Source organism: Dermacentor silvarum, chromosome 4, assembly GCF_013339745.2.
Source record: "Dermacentor silvarum isolate Dsil-2018 chromosome 4, BIME_Dsil_1.4, whole genome shotgun sequence".
NCBI classification, from domain to species: Eukaryota; Metazoa; Arthropoda; class Arachnida; order Ixodida; family Ixodidae; genus Dermacentor; species Dermacentor silvarum.
In genome coordinates, this window is record NC_051157.2 from 59,936,616 (window position 1) to 59,955,565 (window position 18,950).

General features: G+C 47.3%; 2 protein-coding genes across 2 annotated transcripts; one reads left to right on the top strand and one right to left on the bottom strand.

Moving 5' to 3' along the window:
- Nucleotides 1-567: 567 nt before the first annotated feature.
- On the top strand, nucleotides 568-6,175 carry LOC119448630 (elongation of very long chain fatty acids protein 7). Its single transcript, XM_049666440.1, has 4 exons — nucleotides 568-585; nucleotides 2,127-2,171; nucleotides 2,664-3,215; nucleotides 5,798-6,175. The coding sequence occupies exons 1-4, from the start codon at nucleotides 568-570 to the stop codon at nucleotides 6,173-6,175; spliced, it is 993 nt and encodes a 330-aa protein (XP_049522397.1).
- An 850-nt stretch (nucleotides 6,176-7,025) lies between these two features.
- Nucleotides 7,026-10,424, bottom strand: LOC119448134 (elongation of very long chain fatty acids protein 7). The gene is made up of 2 exons (XM_037711600.2): nucleotides 10,086-10,424; nucleotides 7,026-8,226 (listed from the first exon to the last, which is right to left on the bottom strand). Exon 2 carries the CDS (start codon nucleotides 8,176-8,178, stop codon nucleotides 7,288-7,290), a length of 891 nt encoding a protein of 296 aa, XP_037567528.1. The 5' UTR covers nucleotides 8,179-8,226; nucleotides 10,086-10,424; the 3' UTR covers nucleotides 7,026-7,287.
- Between the last annotated feature and the right edge of the window lie 8,526 nt (nucleotides 10,425-18,950).

Here is an 18,950-nt window from a genome sequence, read left to right on the forward strand (position 1 = left end):
TACTGTACTATTAATGCGTAGCCACACTTTAGTTGGCGAATTCTTTTCCGTTCTCGCAAAATGATGAAGCAGTGCCAAAGACGAACACGAAGAAAGGAAAGAAGACAGTACGTTGTCTTGCTTTAAAACGAAGCTTTTTTTTTTTGCCTCGTCTCCCGACTTTCCGGGCGCTGCTGCTGCAGCTGTGTACTTGCTCGCGCGTGCCGCTGGGTTTCTTGCAACAGCACCAGATGGCACTCGCCTCCACGCATCCCGGCCGCCGCCGCGGCAGCGTTTCACAGTTTGTGCGTATGGCACGTGCTGTGCTTGCTCTCCTATGCGACAAACATGCAGGTGCTGGGCTGTGATAGCGTAAATATTAGAATCGTCCATAGCCTGAAGAGAGCGCTTGAAGCTGGCGTCTGGCTCCAAATGGCTCCAAAGCGTGCACTCAGCGTCGAGGACATCCAGACCCGAAAGAAGCGTCGCGCGAAATAGGAGCGTCTTCGCTACGCAGCAAAACGTGGTGCAGACTGCGAATGTATGCTGGCTCGAAGACGTGACGCAAGGCAACGTCGCGTGGGGGACATGAAAGACGAGACCGTGGTGAGCACCACGACCAGAAGTGACCAGCAGAACAATAATTATTGTCAATCAAAGCAAACAGCATAGAAAGATTCGCTTATATCGAATATGACAGTGCGTGGAATCCGCATATATATATATATATATATATATATATATATATATATATATATATATATATATTGTTACGGATGATCGATGTCTATTCACAGATGAAGACCAGGATGGATGAGAGGTCGCCGTGATGTCGCCACCAAATGTAACCGTGGCTGCTGCTGAGTTCTTTGTTCTCCTCCTCTTCTATCTCCTCTTTGCCACGTTACAATCCCCCTTTCGCAGACGAAGCCCACTGGGAGAGTCACTGTTCGTCGGCGGGGTAGTAGCGCTTAAGGCGTGCAACATGAGCAAGCTGGGTTTTCTTGGAACGCCTATCTGTAGACAAAACCAATGCAACCACGTAAGTAAGGTCGCTCAGGCGATCTAAAACAACGAACGGGCCCACATAATGTGACAAGAACTTGCTGCACAAGCCACGCTTGCGTTGTGGGGTCCATAGCAGCACTAGGTCACCTTTTTTTCAAAATAAATGGCTTGATGGGATCTATCGTACCGATCCTTCGAGTGGTTTTGCGATGCCAATGTGCGGACGCGGGCTATTCAGCGGGCTTCCTCGGCGAGGCAAAGTGTCCTGGCGACGGAATCCTCAGCGTCCAGAGAAAATGGCAGAATCGTGTCGAGGAAGCTCCGCGGCGATCGAGCATAAAGCAGATAGAAAGGGCTGTAATTCGTTGTCTCATGCTTCGCAGTTTTGTAGGCGTATGTTATCAATGGCAACACATCATCCCAGCTCTTGTGGTTAGAGGACACATACATGGATAGCATGTTCGTCAAAGTTCGATTCGTGCGTTCAACAAGACCGTTGGTTTGCGTACGGTACGGGGTCGAGTGACGAAATTGTGTTCCACATAGCCGAAGCAGCTCTTCAACAGCGTCGGCCACGAATTGACGACCACGATCACTTATGATCATGCGAGGTGGGCCATGGCGTAGGACGACATAATGCAACAAGAAAGCAGCGACGCCAACAGCGGTAGATGACGGCACTGCTGCGGCCTCTGTGTAGCGTGTAAGGTGGTCTACGAACGAAGAACTCAGCAGCAGCCACGGCTACATTTCGGTGGCGACATCGTGGTGACCTCTCATCCATCCTAGTCTTCACCTGTGAATAAACATCGATCATCCGTAACAGTTTTTGGTGGAGGTGCGGGGTACCCCCGACCACCACGCAACACGGACAATACGGTTCTCCTCTTTGCCACGTTACAATGCATATATTCGTCGTGCTCGTCTTCAGCGCTGTTTCATCAAGTTACCACACCAGCTCGCCCAGCTTTCCCTACTTTTGCAATGCCCTTCTCGGCAAGTTGCCAAGGAACTATCGGTGTGCTTTCAGCTTCTTCACTGCCATCTCAGTTGTTACAATAATAACAAAGGCAAGCATTCTCCTACTCGTTAGGTTTCGGTTGAGTCCACGTGAATACTCTCCCTTGGTAATATTCCAGGCTGGAGGCAGCTTCGAGAAGGGTGACCTCACCGAAGCTGTTCAGGTTAGTAGGCCGTCCCTCGTGTGTTATAGGCCGCGTTTCTGACATATCTGTGTCAGCGTCCTCGCTCCGCAAACCCGAGCCTACATGGGCGCGGGAGCAGCTGCAGTACTCATCAGTGGCATATTTTTCGTCGGTAGTAAGGGCTTACGCTATGGCCTATTTACTCGCTGACAGCGAAAAGCAGCCACACTTGCAAATTACGCTCTTCCTGACCAACTTCGCTCTTGTATTCCTACCTTGCTTGCCCAATCTTGGGTGCAACGGAGCGAAATATTTGCTTGTGCTTGACGCACCTGTCTATTCAGCTTCGATAAAGCTCTCTCACGAACACGTGGTAAGAGAAAGGACTGCGTAACCCTAGCCAGCTTCTTGAAGCATAGACGCAGCTTTCTTAAGGCTTCAGTGAACAACGAGAGCTTTAGAGGGGAGTTCTCGGAGCATGCACCGGCACTGCGCAGAACTTTGTAACATCTGTGATATTTTCATTTCCAGGCGCTGACTCGAGAGGGCAACGAACATACCGGCATGACTTCTACTGCGATGCTTTCAGCTTCTCTCTCCCGTCACTACGAAGGAAACTCTTGGATTCCCGAGCGAGATCACAGAACGGAAGGCTGGTTTCTGGTAGGAAGCCCAGTGGGCATGCTGATCATCAGCGCGGCTTACTTGTACTTTGTAAAGGTCGCGGGGCCCTGGTGCATGGCGCGGCGCAAGCCACTTGCTCTCACGCATTTTCTGCTGGTATACAACGTGGCCGCGGCTATGCTCAGTGCGTTCTTCGGGTGCCGATTCATCAAGCTCGGGTACTGGGACTGTGGATACCACATCCTTCAAGATGTGGACCTGAGTCAGCGCCGTTGCAGCCTCGAGATTCTGCGCTTGTCATGGTGGTTCCTTGTTTTCAGGGTGTTCGAGATGAGCGACACCGTGCTCTTTGTGCTCAGGAAGAAGACTGACCAGGTAAGCGTGTACATTGCTGATTTGGGGCTGTTGCTGTCCGCAGAGAAGTACCATCAAAAATGCTTACGCAGTGCGCAGCTAATTGTCTGCCTGTGGTAATTTTCGTCTCATTTGATCTTGCTAGAGCCCTTTTCAGGACTGCAGTATTGTTGCAAATAAATTAAAAAAAAAATCATTCCTAACTTTATCCTTTCCTATCCACCTACTGTACTGTTCGTTCCTCCGATCCCCATATACGATAGGGTGATGTAGCACCTCTCAGGCCGACCTGCCTCTTGTTGCCTCCGCAGCTACGTATTACACATACCGAAGGAAAAAGCAGTGTAATTCCTATTACACTGCTTACTGACAGAGAGCGAGAGCTAGATAGATAGACAGATAGAGAATGAGAGAGAGAGAGAGAGAGAGAGAGAGAGAGAGAGAGAGAGAAATGCCTTATAAGAGAAAAGCTGAAAGGTCGGTCTGATCTACTTTGTTACAGCCTGGTACTCAGCGTTGGGCATAGGGTAGGGGGTACAAAAGGAGAGGAAGAAAGTGAACATGATGATGATATGAAGAGAAGACATGAATCGCAAAGTATATTTTTATAAAAAAATGTACCGGAAACACTTACCACAGGTCGTATAGCCAGTGCAGTGCTCACGAAAAACCCACAAATGCCTTCATGGCCTCGCACGAGGAATACTTTGACCTTGTGCCTAAATGAAAGGTTTCAGAAAGTGGCCGGTTTTAATAGCGTGCCGAATATCTCTCCATCAACTGTCCTCCTCGAAAGTACAGCGGGCACACACAAAGCCCATTGTCTACACTCTCCGGTAAGGCGCAGTTCTCACAGTCCGGGCTGTCCTCACGGCCAATAAGATGGCGATATCGTTGGACAAAAGGCTAATACAAGTCTGAACCTGTGTAGAAGGCTTGCGTGGCTCCTTCGGATATTGCGCGGTATCCTGAATTCAAGCTTGGGAACAAGTGCGTGAAGGCGACGATGGCGTTTGCGGATGACGATGGCGTGGACCTGAACATGTTGGACCCTTTGATTTTATAAATTTAGTGAGCGCACTAAATACGCTTTTGATGAGCATCCTCAGGACAATTTGAGGTAGCTGTTATCTTACATCGTTTCTCCTATGGTGCACAAGGTGAAACACAACTGTCTTTTATTACGGAAATATATTTTACGATATAGATAAAGAACCAGCTTCAAGGCCACTTATTTTTTTTTTGTCAAAGCAATAGCGGTCATCTTTGTTGATCAAGGATGACGGTTGCTGCCTTGGCGAAGACAAGGCACACCTGTTAAAACCACAAAGGGTCTTCCCATCAAACTGAGAATTCTAACTTGCTTCTCTGCGTTTCTTACAAATCTCCATCTTCCACTTCTTCTTGAATTATAGTTGTGTATTTACTTTTCATCCGGGCATTTTCAGCCCGTTTATTCACCTATAAGTCAGAAATTTAGAGAAGAAAATCAAATAGCTTTGTCCTTCGTCTCCTCGTCGTTTTCTGACTAGCGTTATTCGTTGCTGCCTTTGTGTAAGTTCTCAATGACATATTCTTAACCACTCACTGTTGTTACTGAGTGCGTGCGTAAAACTATAAACACACGAAACGTTTCTCACCTGTAACTAGAGAACCTTGCTTCAACACCGGTCTCCACTAGTTAAAGAAAAAGATAAGGGCAGGCATGGATACTATTACGTTGTCGGGTACCAATATTAAACTACTATCGTCACAGGGCTGGTCTGGTGCCCTCCCCTCTGTGCCCATTCTGTGGAGAAGATGAAACAATAGATCATTTTTCATATTCTGCCGCCGTTTTTCTTCTTTAAGGAAAAATAATCTAGAATCAAAATTTACACAGCTTGGTTTAAGCTTTTCTATTCTAAACATCCTTTCTTTAGGAGCCTCCTCTCTTGGAAAGTGCCACAGGGATATTTGCTCAGCCGTGGAGGAATTTATAAGTGCTTCAAATAGATTTTCTTGAATTCTTAAATATTTTATTTTTGTTCATTTTCTGCAGTTAGCTTTACCGATTTTAGTATTAAAAAGATTGCCTAATTCCATCCTAATCTTGGCCAATCCCCCGCAGTGGGTATGCGCCATCAGATAAGGCATACCATACCATACCATACCATACTATACCATACCATACCATACCATACCATACCATACCATACCATACCATACCATACCATACCATACCATACTCTGGGAATTGGTCATACGCTACAACGTCAGCAGCATTCAAGAGGATCGCGAATGGCGAAGTGTAATCACTTTAAAAAAGAACCTTATGTCAAGATTAGATTACCAGTAAGGTGGGAGAGCAGAGGTCATTGCAGAGCACTGGGCAAGAGTTCGTTGTATAAGTGAATTTCATTCCACCAATGACGGCCGTGTTAACGGTATACATTGAATGCCCGCTTCTATTCAAAATATGCTTGATATCATAATTAAAAAGTGCATAGGGCACGAGGAAATGGACACTGTGAAACCTCCCAAACGACACGGTTCATTCCAGTTTCTTGGTCTGCTGGCAGTTATATGTCAAGATGATACTTACATTTCCAACCAAGCTACCACATTTCTGTGGTTGATATGAGACGCAAGAACAGCGTTGAGCATTTTGTTTCTGAAAAGTGGTTTTGCTGTCTTTCTTTCCGCAGGTGAGCGGTTTACACGTGTTTCACCACCTGATCATCCCTTGGGGCATGTGGCTGAACATGAACTACGCTCTTCAACCGATATCCATGTTTGGCACATGCCTCAACTGCTTCGTTCATGTTGTAATGTACACATATTACTTTTTGGCCGCTCTTGGGGCGCGCTACCGAAAGTTTCTTTGGTGGAAGAAGCACCTCACGACACTGCAGATGGCACAGTTCATCGCGAACATTGCTTTCTGCCTGTGCATGCTGTGTTCCACGGGTGACTACGCAAAATTATTTGTCAGTATTGGCACCGTTCAGTGTATAATATTTTTCGCCTGGTTCTTGTCGTTTTATATAAAGGTGTACAAAAAGTATTGCGCTTGTCGGCTCTAAATGTGTGCGCGTCCAACACCGTGCGGTATGCAATGCTGCGCAATGCTGCCAGCGAATCGCTAATGCAGTTTAAGGTGAACTCTTATGACATAGATGGCGCGCACGAAGGGCAGTACGATGCGGGACCGTTCTCTTTGTGGTGGAGCGCCAACAACGGTGACCTTTTAAGAAAACAAGACTGCTGCCTCTGTAGGCACGCAGTATTTTCGGAAGCTGAAGCCATAATGAGATCATGCTGCTTCTCAAGTATACTAAGCCGATAGTATAGCTTTGCGTGGATGCTCGAGGATGCGAGCGACGTCAACTCAACGTCGCGCACTTGAAGCACAACCTGGTATCAATTCAACACAGTACACGCAAAAATCTCAGTGAATTTTTAGAATATTTAAACGCTATTTTTAACTGTAGCTAGCACATTTGCATGAGCGTTATCAGCCTTCATCGCGTACTGGGCACAGCTGCCGCGTTGCCATGGACCACATAGCTTTACATTGCCAATTATATGGTGAAAAGAAGTTATCGCAATATCACTATGTGTTGTTTTCAACGATGTTTTTTTCTAGAGACCATCGTAAGTACTCTAGCTTCTTTTTAATGGTAGACGTGTTTCTCTGCGAATGAATTTTAATCACTACAACGGCACTGCTAAAATGATACTGACCAAACGAGCAATACAGGAATTGAAGACCCACGAGATCAATATTTGTACTCTCCTCAGTCTTTACTCACAACACAATGGGCACAGCCACAGACGACGCCTCACGTGACACTTTCAGTTTGAGACCATACACGATGAAAAAAAAAGAAGTCGTAAAAGCAGACACAGAATAAGTGAAGGGAGGCTGTTTGTTACATTCCCGAGGACAACTGGAAAAAAAAGTTCCGGGGTTTCTGCAACGGGCTCACAAGTACGTACAGCAAGATCCACGGCAGCCGTAGTGCAACCAAGTGAACATGTGCTGTCGAGCTTGAGGAATTCGATTTTTCTTCTGCCATTTATTTGATCACATCTTATGCAGCGACTCGGATCCATGCATTGTGAGCTACTGTTGCGTCCACCCGAAACTCGTTCTCTGCGGATCCGCCAAACATGGCGGGCCCGTCAGTGCGGCTCACTCGTCCTTGTTCTCGTCCAGTGACTCGGGGCAGCATGAGGTAGCAACCTTGGCGAGTGCTTCCTTTGCCGCGACCGCCGTGTTTGTGACCATGTCCAGCGTGCTGCGACCGCCCTTGCGGTACGCGTTGCTGTAGAAGGACAGGAACCACAGCAGGAACACCACTGCTTCGAGGACCATGACAAGTGTGAATCCCGGGATGGCGTCTTCCTTGTAGAGCAGGTAGGACAAGCTGTGCAGAAAGACGGTCATGAACTGGGTGAGCTGCATCTGGGTGAGGTAGCGCTTCCACCAGATGTACCGCTGGAAGGCCGGGCCTAGCGCCGACAGGAAGTAGTAGGTGTACATGACCACGTGCACGCTCGAGTTCACCACAGTGACGAACATGGTCTGGCCCTGGCCGCCGAACGTGACGTTCATCCACATGTTCCAGGCGACCACCACGTGATGGAATACGTGCAGCGCCGTCACCTGGGCGTACTTCTTGCGCATCACGAAGAACACCGTGTCCAGGAACTCGACCAGGCGGAGAACGTAGTACCACCACGTGAGGTGGACGATGTGCATGGTGAGAGGGTCGGTCGAGAAGTCGACGCCCTGACCGACGATCTTGTAGCCCTTTGCGATGTAGCCGTGCCGCACAAATGTCCAGACGAAGAAACTGTTCAAGAGAACGAGCGCGAGGTTGTAGACGGCCATGAGGGCGCGTAGTTCGAAGGGCTTTCGGTCGGCCATCCACTTGGGGCCCACAATTTTGACAACGTAGACATAAAGGACGCAGATGGCGATCAGCGGGATTGGGTTGCCTACGAGCGGCCATCCTCGCGTCCGGCTGTCCAACTCCGGAAACCAGTGCACGGCCGGATCGAAGTCGCTCTTTGACGCCATAACGGTTGCGGCCACACTCGCGGGCAAGTGTGGGGCCCGTGACAAGTCCTGAAAGGTAACCGAAATTACGACGATAAAGCATTTAAGCAGGAAAGTGGCACTGAGTGTTGCATGCCACGAAAATAGCCAACATGCGGTTCATATAGCCCACCCACTGTATATACCTTGACGTCTCCAGGTCCGGTATTTCGTAGCGATGCGTTATGCTTTATTCTATACTAGCCTTATCATCCACCGCTCACGGCCGGCCGATCCCGTTGATAACGTGAGCGGACCGTCGCTCTGACCACTGACCAAGCGCGAAAAGCGCGAAAAGACAATAGCATCGGAAAGGCATCGCTACAAAATACCGAGCCAGGCGCCAACTTCCAGAACCTATCCTTGTGATTCAAGTTACGCGGCATCCGTACTCTTGACGCTTGCACATAACTCGTAATACTGAGTGTTGGGCGGCCCGCTAACATTAAGAAGCGTTCTGCAAGTGGCACTTCGAACCGAATAATTCTGTAATTAATGGACTTTGCTACTATGTTAAGAGTGACGACAAGATGGACGCATGGGTTTAATTTGCGCTACCGATGGTTCTGTGGCGTGCATTCTGACATGGGTACCTTTGTAAGCCACCCATGTCGGAATACGGCCACCATGGCTGGGGATCGAACATGCGTCTTTTCGCTCAGCGTGCTGAATTATATAACCACTGAGATACTGCGACAATGGTTTCAAAGTGCTCTGACTACAGCCGTGGCCCCCATAGACACTCATGTTCTCAACGGCATGCATTATCTGTGAATCTTAGGCGCATAGATGTGCCACTGTGTCAAAGCGCGTTCAATGAGACTACTGTACCACAAAGTATATATACAGTGCAGTGATAAATTTTTCACATGGCACAAAAAAAAACAACAACACAAAAATACAAGGTTGCGAGCGAGCGTGCGTTCTAACAAAATATAATAAAATCAATTGCTAAATATGAAAGCTTTATAAACGGCAAACAAATTTAAACTTGCAAACACAAATATGGATTAGTTGCAGAGTAATCCAAAAAAGCAGTGACAGAGCAATGGGAGTGGCGGCGTGACAACGATGGAACCGAATTATTTGACCGGTTGCTCGAATAACGCGCACGCATATGTTCAGAACTATCAGTTTCGCTCAACGAACCGGTACAACGTCCATGCGCGGTGGCCACATATAGACCATGTATACAGATACGCGCAAATAATCAGTTAAGAACATGAAGCTTGGCTATTGTGGCGTCCTTTTTCGTCGAGAGCCATGCGAATGCCCCTACGTTCACGCTGCCTTTCCCACCATACCCGCAAACGAATCTAGCCACTTTATCCGAGAGGGAACACTTTGGCGAAAAACGTTCTAGTGACTGTGCCACTTACACCCGTTTACACAAGTTTTACGCCACTAAGTTTGCTGGTTTATCACGTGGCTAATGCCCTTACCCGTCAAGGCTAAAAAAAAAAAAAGTTGTACACGACACATCTGCGATGAGAGAGCGCAAAACTGGGTGTTAATTTTGACCACCTGGAGCACACTAAAATATCTGGCACGATAATTCGAAAGCGATAGCTATATTAAAGTTACCTTTATGCAGATTTTGCGCCATGTGTCTCAGCTATTGTCGTGCTTACTCGCCGCAAGAAAGTAACCCGAAAATAAAGTTTCATTCTTCCCCATCAACAATTCGGTTTTGCCACTTAGGGGTGAAGTTGTTAGCGACAAGCCAAGCACACCGTAATGCATCCATAAGGGTGTGAAAATGTGTCGTACGGCAAGAAAGCTAGCGCCTCAATGCGCCTGGCAATCGAATTTCGCCCGTCCAAAGACGCCCGTGCCTGTTTACAAACCAAGTTGCAGTTTAGGCATACGTTCTTATGAACAGGACTTACGTGTGAGCTCGATCCGGTGTGTCCTGCCGCCTACGACGACGCGGAATCCAGCCCGGTGGTCAGCTGTATTCCAGCGTTTGCGTCAGCCGCGTCCCGCGAGGGAACTGCCTTCATCTTCCTCCCTGCCACTCGGTTGGCACTGTGCGTTGTTCTTTGACCGAGCCGCTCGCTTGCCAGGTATTCAAATGGACAGAAACATCTTCGGTAAGAGCACCGCACGTCCGTTTTCTTTTTTGACTAATTCTATTGATATTTCTATTCTTATATCAGAAAGCAGCACCTCTTAGTTCTACCTAGACTTGTTATTTTGGGGGATTCTGCATGGCCCTGCAACGACCGTTTCACGTGTCAAACTTGGTGCTCCAGATGATGATAATGTTGACTTCCCCAAGAATGGCACAAACCCACTGTTTGCGATAGGCCATGAGCAACGTGATTTTAAAGCAACAATTTATATTTAAACCGAAGCAGGTGGTGTTACGATAAAAAAATATTAAGCTGATTATAAATCAAACAAAACAATCAGTAATACAGTGGTCAGCCTCGCATAAGAAGAAACAAAAAGAATGTGAAACTAATAATTGACGTAATGCAATAGATAGGTAAAGGGTACTTCACAGATTTCTCATCTCCTTTTTTTTTTAGTTGTCTTTTTAGAGCTAAGGTTGACACCACGAGTGAATTGCCTTTAATTCACGTTTTATTTTTGTCGCTAAAACGCATCCTCGTGATTATGCTGACGTCGATTGTAGAAAATTTGTTGGTGTCTGTGTGTGTGGGTGGCGGGGGAGGGGGGGGAGGGGGAAAGCTGAGAGGTATTTGATTTCTGAACCCAACCAGGGGGTGACCGCAGAAGCGGTTGCTGGTGATTGCTACAAGAACACTGAAAGCAGTCACGAAAAGAGGTTCATGTGGTCGGCGATGGTGCCAACCAGTGCGACCAGCGTGGTCACAGCGTTGCTTGCTCGTGTGGTACCTCCTCCGCCTGCAAGTACCCGCTGATGATGACACCTAACTCGGTCCATAGAGGTATTTGCTGTTGATGCACAAGTTTTCTCACGGCGGATCCGCAACGGGTTGTCGTAAAATAGAGCTAACCAAATGCCGCTCAGCGGCTTAGAAATTAGTAATGGAGAGAAATTGAAACTATATATATATATATATATATATATATATATATATATTTGGCTGGTAAATACTTTAAGGAGCTGTGGTCGGAGCCCCTCAGTCCAGGGCCCCACTGGCCTCTGCCGCCTGCCAGACCTGGCTAATTAAGGACTTTTGTCCTGCCAAGTCGGAACGGGCGAGCTGTGCCTCCCACTGCTCCATTTTGATATTATTAGATGGCCTATGAGGGTGCTTAGTACACTCCCAGGTTACATGTATTAGTGTAGGTATGCCGCCGCACCAAGGGCATGTGGCCCTATAGCGGATGGGATGCATGGCGTTTAGCAGTTTTAGATGGGGGTATACCCCGGTCTGTATTTTGCGCCAATCGGCGGCCTCTTCCCCGCTAAGTTGTGGGTGAGGCGGCGGGTATTTTCTGCGGACTCCGAGCTGATGAAACTATAAGGTTCTTATATCGCTGCCACGTGATAAGGGCCGATCAGCGAGGGCGTGTTTAAGGTTTTGGGAACATTACGATAGGTCCGTGAGTTTGTGAATGTCAGTGAGCATTTAAATCACCTCGAGATGCGAGATACAGCGAACAAACGAGAGCTGAAAGGGTGAAAATTGTTCATGACGTTTCATGCCTTCGTCCGTTTAAGCATTTTGCCATAGTATTGAGGTTTCGGACAGTTGGTACGGGCTGATACGGGCAGACTGGGCACCATCATCTCAGATCATGTAGTAATTTCCGTTCCATTCTGATTACGGAAGTTTGCAGAAAATCTAGCCAGAAACCGCGTCTGCAGTAATAAAAAATCTACCTTATCACTGCAGCATGACGAATCTTACGTCAGGAGTATATCAGATAATAGGATTCTCCAATTTGCGTTGTTTATTACGCTGTACGTTTCTCCATTTGCAAAGTACGGGTACTCCAAACACGCCCATCGGATTAAACTTTGAAGGTCACGGCCACATGAACTATACTGACGTTGAGTCGAGAGGAAGTTGCTCTTTCCTGATCGTTGTTTTCATATATGTGTGTCAATATTTGTGGGCCGTCGAACGAGTGTCGCAAAGCGATCGACGCGGACTGACGGGATCGCATGCTGACATGTCTGCTGGTGTCACTCAGCCTTTGGCTTGAGCAAGTGGTCGGATGTATTAGGAAAGTACATTTCACGTCGCACGTTCCAGCGACGACGGCGACACCCTTACCTTGACTAAAGGCGGTCTGTAGTCACACAGCGCATTTTGTTTACATCGGCGTCTATATATACAGGATGCGTGTTCTGACTGCATAAGCATTGATCAATAGAAAAAGCGCAAGGTCTTGTTTTCATTGCTGGCGGAGTAGGTTTGCAAGCGAAGTTCTTGCCTTTGGCATTCCTTTTTTTTCCTTACAGTGTTTCATACTCATTTCATGCCTTTCACCTCACCATCAGATTATATAATTTTTGCTTCTGTTATCTTTATTTCGATTGTTGTCATATTTAGAGCCTCGGGAAAGACTTTCCTCGACTCAAGAAGTTCACGTCGGAATGACAAATTACGAAAGATAACACCACTACCACAACATGTGCTCCGAAGTTGAGATTTGACGGATGTACGAGAGAGCAGAGAAACTGCTACATTATCATGACAATAGCGCATCAGCCACTCTCCGATCGCTGCAGTTGCGCAAGTCCCTATAGTTTATGCCGCTCGCGAAGCAGTCATGAGCATCTCGCTTGCTTTGTTCTATGTCGACATTTATTTTTTAATGTCTTTTTTTCTGCATTTAATAGGCCAAATATTGCGGCAGAAAAGAGGTGCTCTGTGAGGGTGGGGGAGGGGGACCAGTATTTCCATCTTTCTCGAGGTGGAATGGTCCCGAGGTCGGCTCTGCAAAGAAACGGTGCCCGACCCTTCCTGGTCCCTGAAATAGTCTAGAAAAGCACGCCAAATCCGGAGTGTAAGTCCTTGGGCCCGTTGTGCGATGGCGGATCGATCCACTCCTGCAGGGTGCCAGGTCGGTGCCCGCCCAGGGTGTGAAATGTCCTTTCTCGGATTGTCTCAAAGGCAGGGCAACCTCTGGCGTTTAAACGTCATAAAAGACACTGTATTTGTTTGAGAGCACCTGTATGGCAGTGTGCTCGTTCAAGAAAGTGAATTCCCTTGCGGTATTTTGCGCTTATAATTTCATCCTTAAAGCCTATAAATGAAAGCCTATCATTGGCAAGCATTGATTTAAAGTTTGGGGTTTTACGAGCCGAAACGAAGATATGATTATGAGGCACACCGTATAGTGGGGGACTCCGGATCAACTTTGACCACCTGAGGTTCTTTAATCGTGCACCCAATGCACAGTACACCAGGCGTTTTTGCATTTCGCCCCCATCAAAATGCGGCCGCTGTGGCCGGAATTTGATCCCGCGACATTGGGCCTTAGCAGAGCAACGCCAAAGCCACTACACCACCAAGGCGGGTGACAAGCACTGATCTGTTTCAACATAGCGATGCGCTGGAGTTGAAACCGGTGACCCCAGTGGCTATCCGAGTTCTGCTGCCGAGAACGAGGTCGAGGGTAGGATCCCATAAGCTATTGAGCAAAGGGAGGAGTCCAAGTTTGTCTCGAAGTTACCGTGGCCTCGAACAGAGCAGGCAGGTGACTTTTTCTGCAGAATATCTGGCAATGCCACGCTCTCAGGGAATTACACGTATATGTGGAAAAATGCGTTACGCTGCCGCACAAGCGCAGCACTCCTTCCTTTCTGATCGAAAATATTAGACACTACCTGCGTTGCAAGCACGCGGTGCCATGGTGGCCCGCGGAGACCGCACAGTGAATAACTTGAGGTGCATGGAAGAATGTGCTTTTGTGAGTGTGGGTGCCACCAGAAGATAACCTTCGACGTGCTTGTGTAGTTGCGAGCTAGATAAAATGTGGATAGCTAAATATGTGCTTGAGAAGGCGCGCGTGCTTTATCAACTGAGGTTCGATAAGTGAATTACGAAGTGTGGAGAGAACATCAGGAAGCGAATGGATTGCAAGAAGTCAAAGCGTAAGCGCATTTTCAGTTCTTTTGCGTTTCACTTGCAGCCTTGCTATGCGCAGAGCGGTAGCTTCCCAAAGGCGTACTCTTTGAAAGATCAGCTATCATGTCACCGCTATAGAGATCTATCGCAAAAAAGCATGCGCTGTTGAGGAAAGCATCGGGGTGTGTCAAATCAGATTATCAGCGCGTGGTATGCTTTAAGTATAAAACCAAACAGAAAAACAGTGCGTTTATTTGCGCAGTCGCACAAACCCGTGCAGAGCCGAACGCTGGTAAAGTGTGCATCTAACAGTACGAAATTATGTGGCGGAAATCGGTAGTGGGCGTGGCATATACAGACGTAAGTTTTGCTTTCAGCCAAATAGTCGCCGACCTCCAGGAGGTTGCTTAGAGTTTTTCGTAAACTGACGAGTTTGCTGCAGCGATGGCTCTGTGGCAGAACGTCTACGCGACACACACGGGAAATACTGAATTGACAAGCAGAATGACTAAACGAATCAATATTATGGTTCGTGTTAATGATGTGTTCGTTGAAAGAAACCACCTGGACAAATTTTAAACCTGTACATGTACATCGGGAATGGAGTAATAAATTTCCAAAGTGCCCATCAAAGCCTTTAAAACAACTTTTTTGGAACAGTGGTTGAAGTTTTAGAAATATTTATGTAACCAAGCAGCTCGAAATTTCTGTTTTCCAGGTGGCGCACGTATACAGGAGACCTTCCATGCTTAGAATCGACTGAACGTATCTTTTTGTGTTCAAAAATGTGAATTCAGAAATTTGAGTTGTAAGATGGTTGCGGGGGCGTTCAACGTCTTGGGAAGCCGACTCAAGAGCTATATGTGGCACGGCTCGGTGCATGGGAGCGGTGTGATAGGGTGCACGCCTTCGAGAAAGTTCTGCAGCAACCGAAAACACCTGATTGCCGGGGTAACGCAAGCGCCGACCAGACAGCGCGGCCTCGTTGTCTCGAACACTGCCCTGCTCGAATTTAGGTTGCGACTCGGCAAGGACGCACATGTTTGCCTAGTTACAGTCAGTCACACATCGACCACTATCTGGCTAACGCTATCGTAACAGAAGGAAATAATTTGCTTCCTGCATAACCGGATTGTAGAGATAGTTTGGATCGAGCAGCTGGATAGCTGGAGGTTCCTTCCTTGAAGCGAGATGCCCAGCTTCATGCGTGATTCTTATTTCAGAAAGAGGAAGTAGTTATGCGATCACAAGCGGAAACACTCCTTTAATATCACGGCAGAATCTTTAAACTAAACAAACCTTCCAATTGGCGCAGGCAAGTGCCTGCTATGACTGTTGTTTCAAACATCTTAATGGCTCATGTCCGGGTGGAGATTTAAGAAGTGATTTACTGCTCTAATACGGCGCATATAGCAGTGGGTATACAGCTACACGTTGAGATAGTAGCACATTTAAAACTGCGCATGGCTTTTGAATTCAGTTCGCAGAGTTTCCAACAGTTTCTTGAGGCTGTCGCTAAACCAAGACAAAGAAGTGGCGAAAGTTCTGCCAAATTCTGCTTCGAGGTCGCTAAGATTGTTGCTATAACTGTCGAGTAACTTTAAGTAAAGTATGCTGTTTGAAACACTCCAAAATAAGCTGGCATGAAGCAACACATCGACCGAAACGTTTTACGTTTATCCAAATTGATGCATATGTGGTAAATAAACAACAAAACCATGGTGATTAGGGCTTTAACTTTACTTAAATGTTGGCAAAACAACGCAATGCGATAGGCGAAATTTTGTGCTTATCTTAGTACTGTAAGGTTACAAACCCAGTACCGTTCAAAGAACACAGGCAACCTGATTTTCTAAGCAGGAAAACGCCCCTGATTCAGGTTATGCCGGCAAGTATTCTTTTGGTGCTCGTGAGAGGAGAACTAAATTGAGGACCGTGATTATTTACGTTGTTGTTGTTGTTGTTGCTCTTGTTGTTGTATATTAAACAATGAGCAGTGGGAAAATAGGCCCCCTAAGGGCCGGCAATCCCAATAATCAAAAATAAACTCTAGCCATTAAGGAATGCATGAAATAAACAACACAAACGAAAAAAAAGGAAAACCAATGGAAGGAAGGAAAACAAGCGGAAAAAAGAGTATCGCTACCCGCCGTGGTTGCTCAGTGGCTATGGTGTTGGGCTGCTGAGCACGAGGTCGCGGGATCGAATCCCGGCCACGGCGGCCGCATTTCGATGGGGGTGAAATGCGAAAACACCCGTGTACTTAGATTTAGGTGCACGTTAAAGAATCCCAGCTGGTCAAAATTTCCGGAGTCCCCCACTACGGCGTGCCTCATAATCAGAAAGTGGTTTTGGCACGTAAAACCCCATAATTTAATTTTTTAAAGAGTATCTCTCAATTACGCGTAGCTTGCTAAGCAATATTATGCTCTCTGTAACGGCAGCATGCGAGCGTCCAGTCGCAGTCAGCGTTATAAAAACAGTCTCGATCTGTAGAGTCACAGCACGAAAAGCCAAACACGGTGAAGAATATAGCACATACAAATAGTACACGTTCACATAAACGTGCACAACGTCATAGAGCGAGCAGGTTTACAAGGAGCAGGTTCGTCTTTCAAAGAGACTGCCTAAAGTCACTATCTCTCTGAAAATCAGGAAGAACTGTGACAACTCTCTTTGGTGGGCACGGAGAAGATGGCAAGAGCCAGCGGAGCCCTGGACTAGGGGCCCCGACCATTAGCGATTCCCTTTCGGGGGCAACACAAAACTCTGATTGTTGTTCTAATAAAGTTTATCTCTCCCATTCTATCTGGACACGACTAGGGTACTTCTCCACAGAAAAATGACGCCTGCGGATGCACAGGTTCTCTCTTAGGCGCTCGTATTGCGCACGCTCGGTGGGCAGATGTTCCACAGACGCACATGTCCTGGGTGTCATACAGTGCGGGCAGGCAGTGGACGGCCTCCTCTTGACGCCAGGTGTGTAGGCCACCTCCCGGCGTAGTCGATATACGAGTATGAGCGTGTGAAAGGTGTGATCAGTGCGTCGGTATGTCAGTGCGTCGATATCCTGAATAGAAAAGACGGCTTTGCCTGGTCGATCGAACCATGCGGGTTCACTAAGTTTTTTGTAGTAGTCTAAATAAAAAGCGCTCGGCATTTGATATTAAATATTCAGCGTTATCACGGCGAAAGGCAATTACGTGGCCTTTATGCAAATCACATACCGCGTTGCCGCCTCTTGTTCTACTTGGAAGCTCTGTGGAAAATTCATTTATTTGTTTGAAAGGCGTGAGAAAAGGAGGCAGTGTGTACTGATTCGCGTGTGCATCGCGTGAATGAAACGAGCCGCTACGACATATACCATTATTATTATTATTATTATTTGATTTGTACACATATACACACAAGGACACAAAGGGATTAAGGAGGGAGCAAGCTGACAAGTGCCACCGAGAGGGGCACAACGCCTGCCTACTCCTACAGGAGGAGGGAATAGAGGAAATGAAAATATGAGAAAAGAAAAGAGGAAATAAAGAAATGACGGAGACACAGACAGAACAAAACAAAAACAAAACAAAAATAGAAATAACGTCTATAAACGGGAGGCCAAGTCAGTGTCCTTCAGAAAACTTAGCAGGGCTCGATGGGCCTGGTCACGTCTTGCAGCGCTCCCCCTTGGAAAAAGGCAAATTCTACAGCAATTATGTCGTATTGTTCAACTGCTGCGTTTTAGATAGAATGTATTACAAGTGATAATTAATTTACTGTTAACCCTGCTCATGCACCGATCAAAGGTATTCAGTGAAGCTGCAGCAACCACAAGATATAGTCTAATAGGTTTCGTAACAAATACAAAACAAGCATTTCGTATGCCCGACGCGAAGTCTGTTTCTTTTGGTGGAGCTGTACGTCCTCTGCGAGCGCAGGGCATGATTGCGTCGTCATGATCACAGAGCCCGCGCGCCTTAGAGCCAGTTTATGCCGCCTATACTCATAGCTCACTCACAGCTCAATTACTGACAGGGACCCTGATTAGGAGAAGGGAATTCACAGATGATTAAAAAATGGGTTAGAGTGCTTATGGCAGGCGTTACCAAATCCTGACTAGAGGCTTACCGCTGTCGGTGAAAAGAAAGTGTAAAATCATTGGATCAGCCCACGCTGGAGCACATCACGGGGGTATGCGCCAAGGCGCCTCAAGAAAGCATTCAAGGGGCCTTTAACAATCCCTCGGGCTTGGTTAAATAACATAGTCCGCGGGTAGCATACGCTGCTGTGAACATTTCAGCCAAGTTTTGCTGTCGTATGCGGTGCGTGGAGCTCGCAAGCGGAACGCCAAGTCACCGTTGTCTCAAACGCTCTAGTTTAAACAGAAGCCATGATCCTCACTCTCTTCTGTGTGCTTTATTGCGTATAAAGCACATTACAATACGCGGCTGCTATTGGTCGCTGCGGTCGGCTACACCGTGGCCGCCGCGGGGTGCCGCCACGTGTCTACTGGCTGCTCGCTGTGGACGACCGCGTTTGGCTTAAGTTTAGCGCGTCGTAGGCACCAAAATCGAAAGTCGTGGCGTCTACGTTAACTCACTGTGGGGAATCGCGTTTGGCTTACGTTTAGTGCGTTGTAGGCACCAAAATGGGAAGTCCTGGCGTATACGTTAACATCCAAAATGAAATTTGAAACTGCACGCCACTGGACATTACGAAGGCGGAGCGTTGTGGACCCGCCCCACT

Excerpts from the sequence above, each read along its gene's own strand:
- LOC119448630 (XM_049666440.1), top strand. Across the intron at positions 2,172-2,663 it reads ACCTCACCGAAGCTGTTCAG|GCGCTGACTCGAGAGGGCAA; the intron begins GTTAGTAGGCCG and ends TTTCATTTCCAG. Across the intron at positions 3,216-5,797 it reads TACGCAGTGCGCAGCTAATT|GTGAGCGGTTTACACGTGTT; the intron begins GTCTGCCTGTGG and ends TTCTTTCCGCAG.
- LOC119448134 (XM_037711600.2), bottom strand. The coding sequence starts at position 8,178 with ATGGCGTCAAAGAGCGACTTCGATCCGGCCGTGCACTGGTTTCCGGAG.